Source organism: Camelina sativa, chromosome 12, assembly GCF_030686135.1.
Source record: "Camelina sativa cultivar CO46 ecotype springtype chromosome 12, ASM3068613v1".
Classification (NCBI taxonomy): Eukaryota; Viridiplantae; Streptophyta; class Magnoliopsida; order Brassicales; family Brassicaceae; genus Camelina; species Camelina sativa.
This window is the reverse complement of record NC_141891.1, coordinates 4735026-4752809: the sequence shown is the minus strand read 5'-3', so window position 1 is coordinate 4752809 and position 17784 is coordinate 4735026. Positions and strand designations below refer to the sequence as shown.

At 35.2% G+C, this 17784-nt stretch overlaps 5 protein-coding genes across 6 annotated transcripts; 1 reads left to right on the top strand and 4 right to left on the bottom strand.

Moving 5' to 3' along the window:
• Positions 1-3: 3 nt before the first annotated feature.
• On the bottom strand, positions 4-2271 carry LOC104730253 (1-acyl-sn-glycerol-3-phosphate acyltransferase LPAT1, chloroplastic). 2 transcript variants are annotated; one of them, XM_010449395.3, is made up of 7 exons: positions 2085-2271; positions 1938-1981; positions 1639-1711; positions 1214-1405; positions 683-1089; positions 496-597; positions 4-410 (listed from the first exon to the last, which is right to left on the bottom strand). In XM_010449395.3, exons 1-7 carry the CDS (start codon positions 2170-2172, stop codon positions 195-197), a joined length of 1122 nt encoding a protein of 373 aa, XP_010447697.1. In that variant the 5' UTR covers positions 2173-2271; the 3' UTR covers positions 4-194. The 2 variants fall into 2 exon arrangements, with proteins under 2 accessions (XP_010447697.1, XP_087334366.1); XM_087478240.1 differs by lacking the exons at positions 1639-1711; positions 1938-1981; positions 2085-2271 and having other exon boundaries at positions 683-1094; positions 1214-1354.
• Positions 2272-3226: 955 nt separating this feature from the next.
• Positions 3227-4231, bottom strand: LOC104730251 (early nodulin-like protein 12). The gene is made up of 2 exons (XM_010449394.3): positions 3941-4231; positions 3227-3763 (listed from the first exon to the last, which is right to left on the bottom strand). The coding sequence occupies exons 1-2, from the start codon at positions 4125-4127 to the stop codon at positions 3408-3410; spliced, it is 543 nt and encodes a 180-aa protein (XP_010447696.1). The 5' UTR covers positions 4128-4231; the 3' UTR covers positions 3227-3407.
• Positions 4232-5526: 1295 nt separating this feature from the next.
• On the bottom strand, positions 5527-9084 carry LOC104730250 (uncharacterized). The gene is made up of 8 exons (XM_010449393.3): positions 8548-9084; positions 7215-8259; positions 7042-7126; positions 6864-6959; positions 6501-6761; positions 6153-6398; positions 5992-6075; positions 5527-5903 (listed from the first exon to the last, which is right to left on the bottom strand). Exons 2-8 carry the CDS (start codon positions 8228-8230, stop codon positions 5778-5780), a joined length of 1914 nt encoding a protein of 637 aa, XP_010447695.1. The 5' UTR covers positions 8231-8259; positions 8548-9084; the 3' UTR covers positions 5527-5777.
• Positions 9085-11101: 2017 nt separating this feature from the next.
• LOC104730248 (serine carboxypeptidase 24) lies at positions 11102-15544 on the top strand. Its single transcript, XM_010449391.3, has 9 exons — positions 11102-11636; positions 13461-13568; positions 13668-13763; positions 13840-13932; positions 14025-14110; positions 14192-14607; positions 14714-14809; positions 15012-15117; positions 15206-15544. The coding sequence occupies exons 1-9, from the start codon at positions 11381-11383 to the stop codon at positions 15350-15352; spliced, it is 1404 nt and encodes a 467-aa protein (XP_010447693.1). The 5' UTR covers positions 11102-11380; the 3' UTR covers positions 15353-15544.
• Positions 15492-17504, bottom strand: LOC104730249 (nucleoid-associated protein At4g30620, chloroplastic). Its single transcript, XM_010449392.3, has 7 exons — positions 16996-17504; positions 16644-16780; positions 16430-16530; positions 16285-16324; positions 16012-16083; positions 15844-15900; positions 15492-15745 (listed from the first exon to the last, which is right to left on the bottom strand). The coding sequence occupies exons 1-7, from the start codon at positions 17054-17056 to the stop codon at positions 15674-15676; spliced, it is 540 nt and encodes a 179-aa protein (XP_010447694.1). The 5' UTR covers positions 17057-17504; the 3' UTR covers positions 15492-15673.
• Between the last annotated feature and the right edge of the window lie 280 nt (positions 17505-17784).

Genomic DNA, 17784 nt, shown 5'->3' with positions numbered 1-17784 from the left:
AAAAATCTGAAAAAAAATTATTATTAAACCAAAAATATTTTTCAACACTTAAAACCAAAAAAAAAAAATGACATTTTCTTCTACTAATTATCATTAAGGGAGCATCATAATTTTGATGACTAAACAAAAAACTCAACAACATATTTTGTTTTTTTACACATGTAAAAAAAATTATAGCTTTCTCATTTTGTTCATCAGCTTAAGAGATCCATAGATTCTGCAATCTTGCTTCTGGCTTCCTTGCAAAGAACATCTGCTTTGCTTCCATGTATTGGCTTATGGATGATAACTCTGACTTCCCCATGGTTCAGTATTCCTTCACTACCCGTTGGCATGATTTTGCCTGTTCCCATTAGCGTTATCGGTACTACTGGAACTCCTGTCTTAGCAGCCACCGAAAACGCACCTTTCTGTGATATACCACAAGCCTCTTTATGTTAACACACAGACCCAAACATATGTATGATCAAGAAGAATCGTAGAGATTGTGTTTACCTTGAAAGGACCTAACTGACCATCCTTGCTCCGTGTTCCTTCTGGGAAAAAAAATACTGATGCTCCCTTCTTGAGAAGTTCCATGCAACGTTTTAAGCAATCCTGTAAATTTCACAAGAGTTAAAAGAGTCCATCTGATTAAACAAACACTTGGAAAAGTGTGGGAAGAAACAAATAGTTAACATACCATTTGGCTTCTTGGGTCCATCCGCTTCAAGGGAACAACACCCATCATTGACATTGCCCAACCGATAATGGGAATTACGAATATCCCTGTCTTGCTGATGAACTTGAAGCTTTTTCCAAGACTGAGTAGTGTGTAGATATCAAGAAAACTTTGATGGTTTGACACATATACAGCAGCAGTATCTGATGATGGCAGATTCTCCAAACCCTCGATGGTGATTTTGTAAAAGGGATAAATGCTTATGGAAGCCCAAATCTTAGCGATGAAGTGATGGAATTTTCTCCTATAGCGATCGAAGAGAAGGACAAACGGATGACCAACTAACATCAGGACAATGAGAACAATGGCAGAAACGCCAGCAACAACGCAAAAGCCTACCCCTCTGAGTCTTGAGCTCAACTTAATCTCTGCACTTCAAAGTTGAAAGAACAAGACAGAATTGTGTCTAGAGATTAGGAAACAAAGTTGTAATCTAGCAAAACAGACCAAAAATATGTTCACAAAAAGGTTTAGCCAAAAGAAAAAAAAAACCTGGTTCCGGGTAAGAAGCTTCAGGGGTTGCAGCTCCTGAAAGATCTGATCTAACAGTGACAGTTCTTGCCAATTCACTTAATCTATGTGATTTCTTATCATGAAATCTGTAAGGATCCCAACTTAAAGAGCGGTTACACAATTGAAAGCCAGTACGTCTTGTTTCACTCAAATTTTTTCCACTCGGAACAGCTAAAGAAGAATCATGGAAAGCAAAGCAAGTGAGTTAAAAGATCCATCTCACGTCAAAACAAATATTTGTATAAGTAAATCAAAACCAATATGAGTGTGTATATAGAACAAAGAGTAACTCATAAGATATAAAGCAACAGAACAGCCTCAAGAGGTAAGATAAAAAACTATAGCTTTCAATTGAAGAGGCTGCAGATAAATATATAATCAAAAGGCCAATTTGGTTGCCTTACCATGAAGGGAAGTACTAAAGCTCGCCATGCCATTCGAAATACGACCAAAGCAACATACTTTATCCTTTGAAATCTGCATATCCAAATAATTTTCATAGAATTAAGAACAATTTTAAGATAGCAGAAACTAACGAATCAATCACAAAAAACAGTGATTAAGCTTCCATGCCATGTTCATTGTTCAACTAATTCCAAAACAAAACATCACCAAGTTAAAATCTTTATTAAGCTTCCATAGCAGAAACTAACGAATCAATCACAAAAAACAGTAAAGAACCCTAAAAAAAAGAAATTAGTACCCGAATCAACGATGACTGTGATGAACAAATCAGGTTTCTATAATCTGAGAACATGATTAAGAAAACAAGGTTAGTAATTGTATTCAACAGATAAAGATACAAAATTCAAGAAGAAGAAGAAGAAGAAGAAGAAGAAGAAGCATATACATGGAGGGTGTGAAGAGATGCTCCGAGCAGAAGCGACATCCATGGCGGAATCTCTCGAGCAAAAAACATGCGTCAGATTTGCGCTCATGTAATCCGTGTCATCTTCTTCCTCCTTCCAAGCTTATCTCAGGGGGGTGTTTGTTTCATTGCTCTACTGTTTTCAATTTCTATTCATCAACTGTGTGTCGTTTTTTTATGAAAAAGCGGCGGATTGCTGTTTCCTCGTTTGGTGATATTGACTACATGTCGTTTTGTTTTTTTGTATGTGAAGGGCCCGCTAGTATAAATAACTACAAGGCCTTTTTAAGTCATTAATTAATGATGGCCCATTAAGTGAGAGAACTAATGATATGTTTTTGACTTTTGGAATTGTATTGTTTCATAAAATTCTATCAGAATCTAAACCAAATTTTAATTTTTTGAAAAAAAAACTCTCTTAATAAATTTAGTACTTCTTACGTACGTTTTTTTAGAATTTAATCTCGTACGGTACGGCTGTTGGAGAATAAAACCGTTGATAATATGATTCAGAAACGGTGACACTGATATTAATAAAACGGGCATATTAATTGTGAATGACAAACTTGTTCGAATTCAAAGATATATTGTATGTTATGTGTAACATAGAGGAGTTTTGAAATCAATTAAAAAAAAAAAACAAAACAGTAGAATTGATTTAATACCATAATGGAAATGGATTAGCACATTATCCAGTTGGCCTCATCTTATTACCACATTGACATTAGCAACATAATCAAGGAAGATCTTGACTAGTATGATATATTATGGTAATACATGTAAGACAAATCTCAAAATGTTATTTGGATATAACATTGTAGCATGAAAGATATTATCTTTTCCTTTTAGAGAGAGTAAGCCACACTTATCCTCTTAGGTTACAGCTTTGTTTTAATTACTTGCTTTCACAACTTCATTTTGGTACAGAAAATATATTAACTTACTAAAATGAATCCTATATCACCCATTAATATAATTAAATGTGGTCAAAATCTCTTTGTATTAACTATTGAGTCAACAAATCTCGTATTTATAGTATATGATTGACTTTTGTAAAAAGAGAGAAAATATATGAAAATATTTAGTTCCATTGTTGTGGTTATTTTCATAATTTTAGATACGGATCGCAAGAACAAACTATAGATTAAATAAAAGCTTAACATAAAACAGAAAGATAGATATCTTATGATGATGAAAACTAAAAGGAACAAGATAAACTTCAACAATCTGGAAAATAAAAACTAAATTTAGCTAAAAGATTGAACTTGGTAAAAAAAAAAACTACAATCTCTCGATTGACTTAAATCAAGCCATAGCCAAACCAATCACAACTGCGGTCAAGAACCAACCGCTTGCAACCTTCAATCCACCAGCAGCGTTATGGGGAGCTGGAGCCGGAGCTGTAGGACTAACAGGAGAAGCCTTAGGAGCGACACTGGCATCACCGGATGCTCGTTCAGACAAAACAACAAGAGTAATCTTTTCACCTTTAGCGCAGTTTCCAGGAGCACCACTAATGAAGAAGTAAGGGCCAGATTTGTCAAGATGAACCTCAGTGTGTCCATCCTTGTATTGCTTCAAGGGCTTTACTGTGTTACAGCTATCGTAATCTTCTCTTGTCACTTCTAGTACTGAATCTACTTTCTTGTCGTACTTCCACACTTATATATTCCACATGCACAAATATATCAAACAGTAAAACTCTATAATATTTATATACATATGGAAACCAACCCAAAAATATATAAAACCACTTTTGGACAAGAAATCTTGAATGGTTGCGTTATAGCAAAAGCATATTATATATCAGAAAATGAAGATCAAGAGAGATTTAGTACCGAGGAAGTCGCCGACTTTGAAACGGGTTTTCTCGGCCCAGTGATTGAGAGTGTTGTTGGGAGAATCAGGGACCTTCCACGCTCCCACAGATCCGCCGACCAGAATCACCCTAGGGGTATTGGCACCATGGCTCACTTTAGCAAACAAGAGGAAAACAAGGGTGAGAATTGGAACAATGATCCCCATTGGTTTGTTTTTTTTTCTTCTTCCTTTCTTACTACAAAATTCTTTTGTTTGGTTTGAGTTTTGTCACTCGTTTGTATATTGTTTTCGATATAGGTGAAGAGATTAGGAGATGGTGGATGCTGTTTATATAGAGGCCCGTCTGTTGTGGTTTGGAGCTAAAACGTGTTTTTGTGCGCGTTCGGAGCTAGGTTCGGAATATCCGTACCAAGTATTAAATTGTGTAATCTCTCTCTGATTTGCTAAATAAATGTCCGTTTTAACTCAGCTTTTTAATTACTAAACAAAAATGTTTTAGAATATATTTAGTGAGAGAAACAAGAAAATAAATCTTTTGTTTGATTTTGTAATAAATCCTGGTGAGTTGTCTACACCGAAATATATATAGATTTTCTTTAAAAGATATTTAATTGTTTTAAAAATATTTAATTGTTTGTAATCTAATTGAATTTATCGAAGAATCATAGATTGTTATAAGATATAGTAACTTTTGATATGTGTTTCATAATTTAATAAATTATCACAAGTATTTCTGAGATAAGTTTTATTTTCTTAAATATTGAGATATATATATATATATTTCTGTAAAGTAGTCCCAAATAACATAATTTACAAATAGGAAAGGTTGAGTATTTTAGACTATTAAATAACATTTTAAAATTAATTAGTTTTTACAATGTTCATCATCTTTACTGTCAACAACTTGTTATTGTATTTTTACCCTCTTTAGCAGAAGATATAGTTCATAACTTTAATTTTATTATTATCCGTTTACAAAACTAAAAACATTGATCCGTTTAAAAACGAAAAAAAATCTTGAAAATGTGTCAACTCTAATTTACATTTGTCTCTATTAACTAGGGTATTTATTTATTTCAAGCAAAAACGATGCTTACGGGTAACGGTACTTTTTAACGTTACGCATGAATATTGTCAGGCTACGAGCCTTTGTGGTGTGGAGAACAAAGCATTTTAATGGCTACAGTTAATTGGCCGAGCTACACTATTTTGAGTTGGTCCGTAATTAAAAGTTGATGATAATTAAGATAGCAAGATTTACCACTAACAAACGTTTCATTGGATTTTAAAGTCAGTGTTTTTTGTATGTTTCTTAACGTACCAGTTACATAGTAGTACTTAATTCTTTCTTTTATGAGTAGTCTGGTCTGAGAGGTTTACCCAAAAATCAGGTAATCTTTGAAGAGAAAATTAAACGTCTTCTTATTTTTTCAATTGACAACGACTATAAGAAAAACTGAGTTGACTCAATACTTAATGCTAGATTGATAGATTCAACTTTAATTTGGTTACTATAAATAGTAATTAAAAGGAAAACCTAAAACTTCCGGACCAACCGACCAACCTAGATCGAGAAAGTTAGAGATGATTAAAAAAAACAACATTCACAATTTGACGTCTTTTAATTCAAAACAAAAGTTGCATCATATAAACAAAGTCTGGATGGGATTTTTGCGACTCCAACGAAATAGTCTTCTGAGTAATTTTTCATATAAAAAAAAAACAACATCAGATCCAAAGAGAAACAGTCTTCAAATCATAAACCAAATACAACAGTATGATGGATAAGACATTGATTGATGATGGTAATGATGATAGTGATGACGATGATGATGATAATGAAGAAGGAGGAGATCACTTGAGAAGTGTCTTCACTATGGCTTTGACATTAAGCTTCTTCAGGTCAGTGTAAGACTGGCCACAACCCACGAACATAACCGGTGATCCCGATATGTAAACCATCGATAAAGCTGCTCCAACCTACAAACCAAAACACTCTCGTTTACATTTCATTTATATTATAGAACTCCAAACACTAAATCTATCAATCAGTTTTTTCTCACTGTACCTTGTCATCAATGGTATCGAACTTCGTCAGTAAGATTCCATCGATCAGTCTTGGGTTTCCAGAAGTGGAGAGATCCGAAAGTTTCTGAATTTCGAAAAAAGCAATGTCAATAAGGCTAAATTAAACACGTAACAAGAGTCTAATGCGAGTAAAAATCGAACCTGATTAAACTTCGAGAGCTGGTCTACTGCATCGTTTCCAACAAGTGCTTCACCAACAAACAAGACCAAGTCTGGCTGATTAAGGTTAATGAGCTTTGACAGTGCTCTCATCAAAGGTTCATTATCCTGCATCCTACCAGCTGTGTCAACAAGAACAACATCGGATCCGTTTCTAGTTGCTTCTTGTATGGCTTCTTTAGCAACTACTGCTGGATCCTTTTCATACCCCTTTTCAAATATCGGTATCTGTTGCCAACCACCACATTTTAAATCCAGTGTTAAGAACACCACATTATAAATCACAATATTACTTGAACATGAGACACAGAGATATGTATAATTAATTACCTGTAACCTACGAGCATGAGTCCTTAACTGCTCAACAGCTCCAGAACGGAATGTGTCACAAGCAGCCATCATTACACTGACCTTATGCTGCTGAAGCCAATACGCCACTTTGGCCAGATTGGTGGATTTCCCAACTCCATTGACTCCAACAAACACAACAACATAAGGCTTCCTCTGTTCTTTGGAAGCATGAACATCTCTCAGTATGTCAATGGAACGTCTTGGAGTCAATATACGAACCAGAGCATCCTCCATCGCTGCCTGAAATCATATGTTTTCACCACAATTAAGCCATCTTCAAATTGCATAAGTGAAATGTTCCCTAGATTCAGCTAAGAGCTACAGGGGGACAAAGCACAGTACCTGAACAGTTGAAGAGATCCTGGTGAACGATGACAACTTCTTTCCTTCAAGACTAGCTTCCACTGATTCACAAAGCTTCTCAGCAATCTCTTCAGCCTGAAAATAAAATCCCCAAGCTCAAGCAAGACATAAAAATTCCAACCACCAGAAACGATACACTGTTTAAAGAGACACATACCACATTCTTGGTCATGAGACGTTCCTTCAGAGCTTTCAACGCCGGTCCAAGGTCTGTCTTTTCAAGATTCGCCTTCCCAGTAATACTAAACACAAATCACAATATATATGTTAATAAGACTAGATTATACTATATAACTCACCAAACACAGATTCAAAAAGAGAAAAGCTAACCTCTGGAAAACAGAAGAAAACCATCCCTTTTTCTTAGCCTCAGCAGGCTTCTCATCACTTCCTGGTTCGTCATCATCATCATCATCACTTTCACTATCACTGCTGAAAACCTCTTCCTTATCCATCATACTTTCTCCTTGGTCAGCAGCCACAACCTCTACATGATCATTGTTCCCATTCTCATCAACTGAATCAGTAAAGTCCAGTTTCGATTGCTTGGGAGCCGCATCATCCCAAACCCTATTCTTCTTTGTAGCCTTTTTGGCTGGTTCCGCAGCAGCTACCTTGGAACTCTTATTACCTATACTGTCAGCTTTCCTTACACCTCCTCTACCTCTTACTCCTTTACTTCTCAGTTTCTGAAGTTTACTTAAATCAACAGCAACATTAGAACTCGTGTTTTCTTTCCCGTTAGCAAGATCACCCTCCTGAGAATCATCTCCCAGTTTATGATTCTCATTGGAATGATGACCATTAGTCAAGTTACTGACTTTACCCTTAATACCATCTCCATCATCCTTCTTCGAACCACCTTCACCAACCCTTTTGTTCCCTCCTTCAAGCCCAGCTTTCAAGACCTGCCCTTGCTTCTTAACACTACCAGTCACAGGCTTCCCAAGTTGCTTAATCTTCCTCAACTCCTCAGCCCTAGCTTCAGCTTCCATCCTAAGCTGCCTAAAAGTCTCATCGAAATCATCGTAAGCCATACGCTTAGGATCATAAACCTCAGAGAAGCTTTGCTTAACCATAGAAAGCAAATCATCAACGTAAAGCAAGTGGAGAATACGCTGATAAACAGCGACAAAGACAAGTCCAAGATCATTGTGAAACGTCCACTTGAGAGTGTAGGCAGCACCAGGAGCATCGTAATTAAACGAAACAGCACCAGATCGTTCCTCAAGGAGACAGGATCTGATCAAAGTATCGATAGGTGAACCTTTCAAAGCATTACCAATCTCTTTGCATGTCCATAGGATTAAACCTCCTCGGGTAAAGATCAAAAGCTGCTCTAACATCTTCGATCTTCAAATCTTCGTATACCCCCCTGATTCAATTAAAAATTAGATCTTTCAAAAAACCCAATTGAGGAATCGTTGGTAGATTTAGGTAATGAAGCAATCGAATTTAACAGATCAAAGGGAAACGCAGATATACAAATCGTGGAGAGAAAGCAATCAAATTAGCCCAATTGATCGGTTTTGAATCAGAAAGGAAACAAAAACAGAACACGGATCTTTGAGTTTTCAATCCGACAATTTTAAAAGCCGACAGCAACAACAACAATAAGGAGAAGAGATTGAGGATAAAATTGAATCGGGGGAGGGATTCAAACCTTGGATCTTGTTGTCTCTTGATACAATTGCTCGATTGATTGATTGAACAATGAAAATAAAAACTATAGCTTTACACCGGCGAGAGATAAGAAAAAAAAAAAAAGATAACTAAAAAAAAACGTGAAAATTATGATCCTCTATAGATTCCCCAATTATATATATATATATAAAGGTTTAAAATAAATTCTTTTTGTTTCCTCAAAAAAAAAAATTTGGTCAAGGTTCCTTAGAAATTTATTTATTTTATCCTTTTTGAGATTTTTTTCCTCTTAGGAAATACTTTTTTTTTTTAATTTGTGTGTGTTCAAAAATAGGCAAAATCTGAAAATAGCATATAATTGTAGAAACGAATTTTTTTTTTTTTTTTTTGTATAGGTAAATAATGAAATAAAATAAAAACCAAGTTTTGGTTCGTGGAAGCAGCTATACGCTGGTGGTGGTTGGTTCGTGGAAGCAGCTGGTGCCTAGTGGCTGGTGGCGTTGTAGTCATTGACGGTGAATAATGTGATTTACTGATGTCCTACCCCTCATTGACTAAAGATTATTCCAACGCGGCAGCTTTGATAAAAACGCTGCGTTTTTCTGGTTACCAAAAACGTTCTACGCCCTTTGATCTTGTGATTCGTTCCACCTAGCATGAAGACGTGTTTCTATTTCATCTTCGCTAGAGCTTTGCGAAGGCCTGATCCGACTAGTATATGTATCAATGTATGTTCTTATGAGTCTTCTTATCAGGAATTGAAAAATAATCAAATCAGCTTTCATCTCGATCCATATAGGCATAGCACAAGTTGCCATTACATGCACCAATCTACCCGTAACCACGCCTATAAAGTATAAACGCCTAACCTAAAGTCCACCGTGGTCATTAAATATAAAACCAATGTTTTCTAAACGTTAATAAGCTTCAAATCCCCATAAAATAGATCGTGCATGTTGCATTATACTATTTCTTCGGATCGCACGCAACGCAATACCTTCGGATCGGCCGACCATTACGCCAGCTCTTTGTTATTGTGTTTTTGACTTCGATGGTAAAATGTCTACTTGTTAGGAATACATTAAGGTCGCAATCCCCATTCATAGACACACTTGCGCGGTGGTGTGCCTTCTAACCTAATCAACGAAGATTTTATAAGTTATCGTTTCCGAGTTTGAACCTCTCGTTTAGAGATAAACAAGACTACAATGAATCCTAGCTACTATGAACTTTACTCCCATAAAGCTTGTTAGATGATCGTACCTTCTTAATTAACATGTTTTAACAGAATCTTTCTCTAACGAATTCAATTTAAAATATTGAAAATTTTAAATAAATAAATATAGTATATTAGAAATTTGTTTAGATCTATTATATGATTTAATTCAATACAAAAATCAAAGTTTTATATGACTAATTGACTATAGTAAAGTGGTCATCACATCACAAGTCACAACCATAACGTCACTTGTTATGTTGAAAGTTAGGCAAGAGTTAAATTTTTTACTTTTTGTTAGAAAAATATATAGTCCAGAATTTATAGGCACAACAGTTTTTACAGGGTGAACAGTCATCTAAGTTCTTACAAGGAAAAACAAAAGTCATCATGATTATTCCACATCGTCCATTTTCGTTTTGTTTGTTTCTTTGGTAATCTTGTGGTAAGTACATTTTTCTTTATTTCTTTTCTTTCTCCCCTTTTTTTTTATTTTACATTATTTTTGCTTTGTTTGATCTTTGATGTATCGCGAACAAACGTGCTACAAGGTTTTTGACTTTAATGTCACCTAGTTGATCACCAATCAGCATTTATGGAGATATTATATCTTTTATTATAATCAAGATGGTCAAATGATTTCCGAAAAGATCACCTAAAAGTTAATACTGATAGAACTGTATGACTACAGATAGAACTGATTACGTGTCAATTACGCCTAATTACATTACTATTATGTAAATATTATAAGAACATAACATTAACATGCACGAGAGGATGAGAGAAGACAATAGAATCGTCATTGCGCAATACTGCATCTATGACTTTAATTTTGTTCTGGTTCTAAGTCATCTTCTTCTGATTCGAGATCCAAATTTGCCTTCAAATATTAACAATGTAGCATTAGCATCTATTCTGTACATAAAACACTAAAAACGAAATTAACACTTTGAAACCTTAACAATCGTTGTAGAGTATTACGTGGTTAGTTTACAAAAAAGAATTATTTATTTTTTTAGTTACTAATAGGTACTTTACCTAGTAAAGTAGTAATAGCTAGCTAGTAAACTGAATCAAACGCATTATACACATAACCAAAATTTCTTTTATCTTCTTGTGTGTTTTCAGAGCTGAAATAGTGACCTTTGTCGCATTTTTCGCACTTTCACCACATTTGTCGCGACACAATTCTATGTGATAGAAGCAATTTCAATAACAAATATAAGCTCAATCAATCATCTACATATATGATGTAGCATTTTCATCAAAATTAGTAAATGTGAGGTGTTGTAGACAAAGCTCGTGAATAGTCCCTATATTGGATGTATAAACACAAGCTCGTGAATAGTACCTAAATACACTCAACATATATGATATCTGCCAATAAATACACATTACCATAGAGAGAGAGTGAGAAAGGTCCACTCACAGCTGGCCAACCTGCACATTATGTAGCAACTCAGCAAAACACACATTAAATAAGAACCTCCAAAACCACATCCATACATCTCTCTACATTAACACAGATATATATACAAACATACATCTCCATATACTCTATGAGCTAACACACAGAAAGAAAGAAAAAAAAACCATTGAAGAAAAAAAGTGTAGAGAAAGTGTGAGAGGACACAAAATGGCGAGAATCCATCCCATTTTCCTTCTTCTTGTCGCTCTTTTATCGACAACATTTTCATCATCATCATCTTCTTCAAGAGAGCAAGAGAAGGACAGAATCAAAGCACTTCCAGGGCAACCAAAAGTCGCATTCTCACAATACTCGGGCTATGTCAAAGTTAACGAGTCTCATGGTCGTGCACTCTTCTATTGGCTCACTGAGTCATCTTCTCCTTCTCCCCACACCAAACCCCTTCTTCTTTGGCTCAACGGAGGTCAGTTTTCTCCACTCCAATTACTTTATAATAGGAAGTATATCTATATGCTTAAGTACTATTATATTACATATACATAGGTCTTATCTATACATACATAGCTTTCTTTGTGAGTGTAATTCTCCAGTTTATTTCCGGCTATGAGTTATGTAGTTAATCTATACATAAACTTCAATCTACCAAACTTAACTAAAGATAAAAGACCGAGTAGATTAACCATTTTCCAAACAGAAAAACGAAACCACACCGAAGACCCATATGTTATAAGGATTAGGATAAAGTTAGATAAAATTATGTTAGATAAAATTATGGTTATATGTATGGTTATATATGATAAGTACAGTCCCATTTCTTTTGGACAATGAGACAATTAAAACTTAAAAGGGTCAAAGAGAGAGAGAAAACAAACAACATTTTATCTACACAAAAACTTAATCCCTAAACAATGAGACTAAAGTCACTAATTAAACAAACAAGGCACATCTATTAGCAACCACTAATTTGTGCATATATATATATATATATATATATTTATATATATATGTGTGTGTAAGTTAAAAATCGTTATTTTGGATAAAAACAAATCAGTGTCCAACCAAAATAGCAATATCAACTACCCCATCTGCCTGACTGCCTCTCATTAATGGAACATGCACTCCCTTTTTTTTTTTAATCTCTTGCAGCTTTATTTAATTGTATTTTATTCGACACCATTAAGTAATAGTCCTCCACGAGCTTCGGATTTTGTACCATGTGCAATCTACTACTCCTCCTACCCACGTCTAGTACTCGAGCGCATTGTAGTTAAAGCCCTCATCTCCCTCTAAGATACACTTAAAATTGGAGTATATATCATAGATATCGATCCTCATCATGCAGGCCATGCGTGATGCAGCCCCTGATCCATCCGCATGTAGGCCACAAAACGCTTATTATCTTGTCTTGGACTTAAACTTTCATGGTGACTATAAATAGCATATAATGCAATTACAAAGTACATAGAAACATGGGGATGATTAGCCTGAGCAAGTTTAGTCTTTTTATTATTATTCTTGCTATTAAAATGATAAGAGTTTTAGTTTCTTCAATGAAATCATTATATACTGAGAGTTCTCTAGTCACTTTTCTGGTGTCAACTTGTTTTGTTCTTCTGTCTCTTCATTAGCTTATGTAAGAAAGCATGACAAAAAGGTGAACTTACCTTTTTTGTTGCCTTTAATAATTGGGTTAGATCCAAAAAAACAAATACACATACACATTATACTAGAAAGCTTACTACTTTTTCTAATAAATTGAGTATCATTTTTTTTCTTCCAAATATGTAATAGAAAGTTGACCTTGTTATATATATTGGAAAAGAAAAAAATATAACAAAGTGGCCCTTATTTACAAAAGCTTACTATATACATAGTAGACTTATAGCAATTGTTTCAGTGGACGCATGCGTATTCATGGATGTCACTAGTTGATGCTCGTTATACAGTTTTTGTAAGCACAAACACACAACACACGCCCGCGCGTGATTTTTGTTTCAAACCTTTTTTTTTGTGTGGCTATTATTCATTTTTTCTGGTCCAGAAATATAAGCGTCCTCAAATATTCTTTATATTTTGGTTCTTAGCTATTTTTTTAAATTTTATTTTAATCATTCCTAGTGGGAAAATCAGAGCATGTACAGAAAGATGCCATCATAATTTGGGTCACATTCATCTTGGTACAAAGAACTCAAATGTTGTTAATCACGAACGTTGTTTGGATCAAAAATTTGATTAAGAAAATTGTCATTATAACATAAGAATTTCCTTATCTTATTTATATACTCAGGACCGGGATGTTCGTCGATTGCTTATGGAGCTTCAGAGGAAATTGGACCATTCCGTATCAACAAAACCGGTTCTAATCTCTATCTAAACAAGTTTTCTTGGAACACAGGTAACTAATTAATGAATAATCACATACCGCATGTAATAACAGTCACTTCCGATATCGAATTTATTTTGATTAAACTTGAATGTGTACAAATAAACACAGACGCAAACCTTCTATTTTTGGAGTCACCCGCCGGAGTTGGATTTTCCTACACGAACACAAGCTCTGATCTTAATGATTCAGGAGATGAACGAACAGGTTCAATCCATTTTCTTGATTTATGTTCGCTTGATAAAATTAAATTATGTTTTTGATTATATTCCTAATCACACAGCTCAAGACAGCTTGATGTTTCTTATCAAATGGTTATCGAAATTTCCCCAATACAAATACAGAGACTTCTACATCGCTGGTGAAAGCTATGCCGGTACGTTATTTTTTGACAAAATGATTCGGTTTTTAAGTTTTAAGAATCAGTGATATGATGAATATTTCGATTAATGTTAATATGTTGGACAGGGCATTACGTTCCTCAGCTTGCCAAAAAGATCCATGACTACAACAAAGCTTTCTCCAAACCTATCATCAATCTCAAAGGATTCATGGTAAAGAATCTTTTTGAAAACTATATAGCTCAAACCAAAACTATATGTCCAATTCCTAATTAACATCCTTTATTTCTCAAGGTGGGAAATGCGGTGACGGACAATCAGTACGACAGCATAGGAACCGTAACTTACTGGTGGACTCACGCAATTATCTCCGACAAAACATACAAGTCCATTCTTAAATACTGCAACTTCACGGCCGAGAAAGCGTCTGACGATTGCGACACCGCGGTTAACTATGCCATGAACCACGAGTTTGGTGACATTGATCAGTATAGCATTTACACCCCAACGTGCGTGGCTGCACAACAAAAGAAGGACAATAGTACTGGTTTCTTTGTTCGCATGAAGAACACACTTTTGCGTAGACGGTTAGTGTCAGGGTATGACCCTTGTACCGAGAGTTACGCAGAGAAGTATTTTAACCGTCGAGATGTTCAGAGAGCTATGCACGCTAATGTCACTGGAATTCGCTATAAATGGACAGCTTGCAGGTAAAGAGTTCGCTTCACCACTTAACGACGACTGTGTGCAATGATGATTTGCCAAAAAAAACAATGATCCTGAAAGCAATGGTTTTCTTGTTTGGGTTTGGTGCAGTGATGTTCTGATCAAGAACTGGAAAGATTCCGACAAGACTATGTTGCCCATATACAAGGAACTTGCTGCGTCTGGTTTGAGGATCTGGATTTTCAGGTAAACTATGGTTCAATGTAGCATCGTAACCATTAGTTTTAACCGTGGATCAACATAGATACCATAGGGCCAAATCAGGATCTTACCTAACCTAACAGATATGGACAAAATCAGGGTCTAGTTGTAATGAACCTAGGGAAACTCAGACTCAGTATTACTATTTTGGCTACTTAACCAAATTGTGGATTGTACTCATATGCAGCGGTGATACAGACTCGGTGGTTCCAGTGACCGCGACTCGGTTTTCCCTCAGCCATCTCAATCTCCCGGTGAAAACTCGTTGGTATCCTTGGTATTCTGATAACCAGGTATGATATACATACACATACTTCATCTATATACGTACATGGATATGTATTATATATAAAAGGAAGTGATGTTTACCGGTGGTGACAGGTGGGAGGATGGACAGAGGTTTACAAGGGATTGACCTTTGCAACGGTAAGAGGGGCAGGCCACGAGGTGCCTTTATTCGAACCAAAGCGTGCTCTCATTCTTTTCAGATCATTCTTGGCCGGAAAAGAGCTTCCAAGATCCTATTAGGAACCTAAACGTAGAGTAAGAGGCAGAGTTTGGCTACCAGATTAGGAACCTATTCCGAGTAAACTCGGATTTCTTCTATTTCCTTTTTTCCCCGGTTGAAAGCTCGATTCATTTCCACAATTTGGAAACAACAAAACGATTTGAGAGCATTTGAGTAATTGTTGATAAATCAAAGAAGCACAAAGGTTCAAATATCTCTCTCTAAATTCATCAGAACAGAGCTTTCATTTCTTTCTGCCTGATCGATATACAAAACAAAAAAAACTGGACTTCTCATACCTGGAAGTAGAGTGAAATCACAAAAAAAAGTATAATGTTTTGTTACTTTAACCCATCAAGACCCGGTGGCATCCCTAAGCTCTGCGCAAGATCACTCATTCTCGCTTTCATAGCCTGTGAAATCCAAAAAAGGTCCTATATAGTGAAGAGATGAAAGAAAAATGGATATTTATAAGTTTGTATAGTTAAAATATGGTATGTGATGTCATTACCAGTACACTCTTTGCATGTGCGTCCTTGTATGCTTCCGTGACCAGTAGCGATAGTTTCTGCAAAAGGAAAAACATGAAACCTGAGAAGCTGAGAGAATATAGCTTTGATCATTCCTATATATGTAGAAGCAAGTGCAACAGAAAGTAAAGTGAATGAAGGTTACTCACTTCGGAACCTAATTCCATTGCTGCATCAGTGATATCAGTGCGGATTGGTTGCTGGTTACCTGACAATGTAACCTGATACAATTTCAAATTTTGTGGTCACTTAACTAGTATGAGATCGAAAAACAAACTAAAACTAGCATCATTGTGTAACAATCCACAAAAGTAATGAATCAGACAGCATAGTGTGTAACATTCATTCGTTTAATTTGATAATAACATAGTGTGTGAATGATCTAATAGGAATTTAGGACATGAAACAGAGTCTGTAACTACCTTAACAAGCTCGCCTTGACAATAACCATCAAATTCAGCACTGAAACAAAAAGAGAGGAGGATACAAGCAGGCATGATGAAACTCATAAAGATAGAATAAACTTTACTAACTCATAATGGTTAGGCTAATGGGACGGGGACATACACAGCAAGCTCCTTCTGCACCCTAACAGCTTCTACTTGAACAACCATTTGAGCTTTCTTCACAGTCTCATACAAATTCTGCATATTACCAAGAATTCCTGCCTAAAGACCAAAAATACAAGAAACCAAATTCCAAAGGTTAAAACTTTATGTTGCCGAGACAAAAATCCATAGAATTGTTTTTGTATGAACATGTAACATGAAAAAAAACATACCTTTGATTGACCATCGTCTTTATTGTCCTTCTTCCCACCTCCGAATAATCCATTAACACGAAGAGACCTTACAGAGTTCTTCCGATTTAACCATACCACGCTCTGGCTCTGTCTACTACTTCGTTGTGCCGCGTTCCCTGAATTTAGCAATCCCATATAACGAAGAAGATGATCAAAAACTATACAGAATCTAGAATTAGTCTAATTGAGACAATCCCTCGTGGTAATCACACTAGCTTTTCTCCATGTAATTTCAAAAAATTGAAATCTGACTTCGAAAGATTTTAAAACCCAGATGAAACCTAACAGAGGAATAAGGCATAAACAAAGAGAGTTGCTCAGAGAAACTAACCATTGGAGAAAGGAGAGAGGAAAGGTCTGAAGAAATCAGTAGTCGTAGCCGTCGAAGCCATGTCTCTCTGCCCTGCTGAGTGACAGAAGAAGAAGGAAAAGGAAGAGAGAGACGCGTACTGCTAGTCTCGAGTCGAATTGGACAAGACGCAAAGTTATAAGAACGGTTTGTTTTAACCAATAGTACAATGCCACGTCGACATTCTTAAGGATCCTTTGATTGTGTTTATTAAATTTAAGATTCGATGCTAAGCTAAGCTAAGCTAAGCTTTTTTAGATTCTCCCATGTAAACTCTCCATCAAAATGGAAAAAAATTATGGAAATCCCCACTGCCGCGGGTCGAACCCAGGTACTTAGATACAAACAGCATTGAACTTAACCAATTGATCCCATAACAATCCTTGGTTTTAACACACAACTTTATCTTTATAAACCTATAAGGTATCTAAGTCCCAATTAAATGAATTTGAATTGGGGGAAAAATAAAAATCCTAGGATTCTTCTTCTTCTTCTCTCAAATATAACTGATAAATTTATAAATTTATATTTAAATTATAAATTTATAATTTATAAATGAGAATTAAATATAAATTTATAAATTAAATATAACTGAGAATATATTTATAAATTTAAATTTATAAATTAGATTAAATGAAATTATAAATTATAAATTTATATTTAATTCTCAGTTATAAATTATAAATTTAATATAAATTAAATATAACTGAGAATATAAAGATAAATTTGTATAACTGTTAAATTTATAAATTTATAATTTATAACTGAGAA

Bases quoted from the DNA above. Each gene is read 5' to 3' on its own strand.
- LOC104730253 (XM_010449395.3), bottom strand. From the start codon at position 2,172: ATGAGCGCAAATCTGACGCATGTTTTTTGCTCGAGAGATTCCGCCATG. The intron at 1,982-2,084 runs GTATATGCTTCT...TCATGTTCTCAG, and splicing joins CATCTCTTCACACCCTCCAT to ATTATAGAAACCTGATTTGT. The intron at 1,406-1,638 runs GTAAGGCAACCA...ATTCTTCTTTAG, and splicing joins CTTTAGTACTTCCCTTCATG to CTGTTCCGAGTGGAAAAAAT.
- LOC104730251 (XM_010449394.3), bottom strand. From the start codon at position 4,127: ATGGGGATCATTGTTCCAATTCTCACCCTTGTTTTCCTCTTGTTTGCT. The intron at 3,764-3,940 runs GTACTAAATCTC...GGAATATATAAG, and splicing joins CAAAGTCGGCGACTTCCTCG to TGTGGAAGTACGACAAGAAA.
- LOC104730250 (XM_010449393.3), bottom strand. From the start codon at position 8,230: ATGTTAGAGCAGCTTTTGATCTTTACCCGAGGAGGTTTAATCCTATGG. The intron at 6,960-7,041 runs GTATGTGTCTCT...TTTTATTTTCAG, and splicing joins GTCTCATGACCAAGAATGTG to GCTGAAGAGATTGCTGAGAA. The intron at 6,399-6,500 runs GTAATTAATTAT...GGTTGGCAACAG, and splicing joins CTCATGCTCGTAGGTTACAG to ATACCGATATTTGAAAAGGG.
- LOC104730248 (XM_010449391.3), top strand. From the start codon at position 11,381: ATGGCGAGAATCCATCCCATTTTCCTTCTTCTTGTCGCTCTTTTATCG. The intron at 14,111-14,191 runs GTAAAGAATCTT...TTATTTCTCAAG, and splicing joins TCAATCTCAAAGGATTCATG to GTGGGAAATGCGGTGACGGA. The intron at 14,608-14,713 runs GTAAAGAGTTCG...GGTTTGGTGCAG, and splicing joins TATAAATGGACAGCTTGCAG to TGATGTTCTGATCAAGAACT.
- LOC104730249 (XM_010449392.3), bottom strand. From the start codon at position 17,056: ATGGCTTCGACGGCTACGACTACTGATTTCTTCAGACCTTTCCTCTCT. The intron at 16,781-16,995 runs GTTAGTTTCTCT...TGCTAAATTCAG, and splicing joins CCTCTCTCCTTTCTCCAATG to GGAACGCGGCACAACGAAGT. The intron at 16,084-16,284 runs GTAGTTACAGAC...AAATTGTATCAG, and splicing joins GTCAAGGCGAGCTTGTTAAG to GTTACATTGTCAGGTAACCA.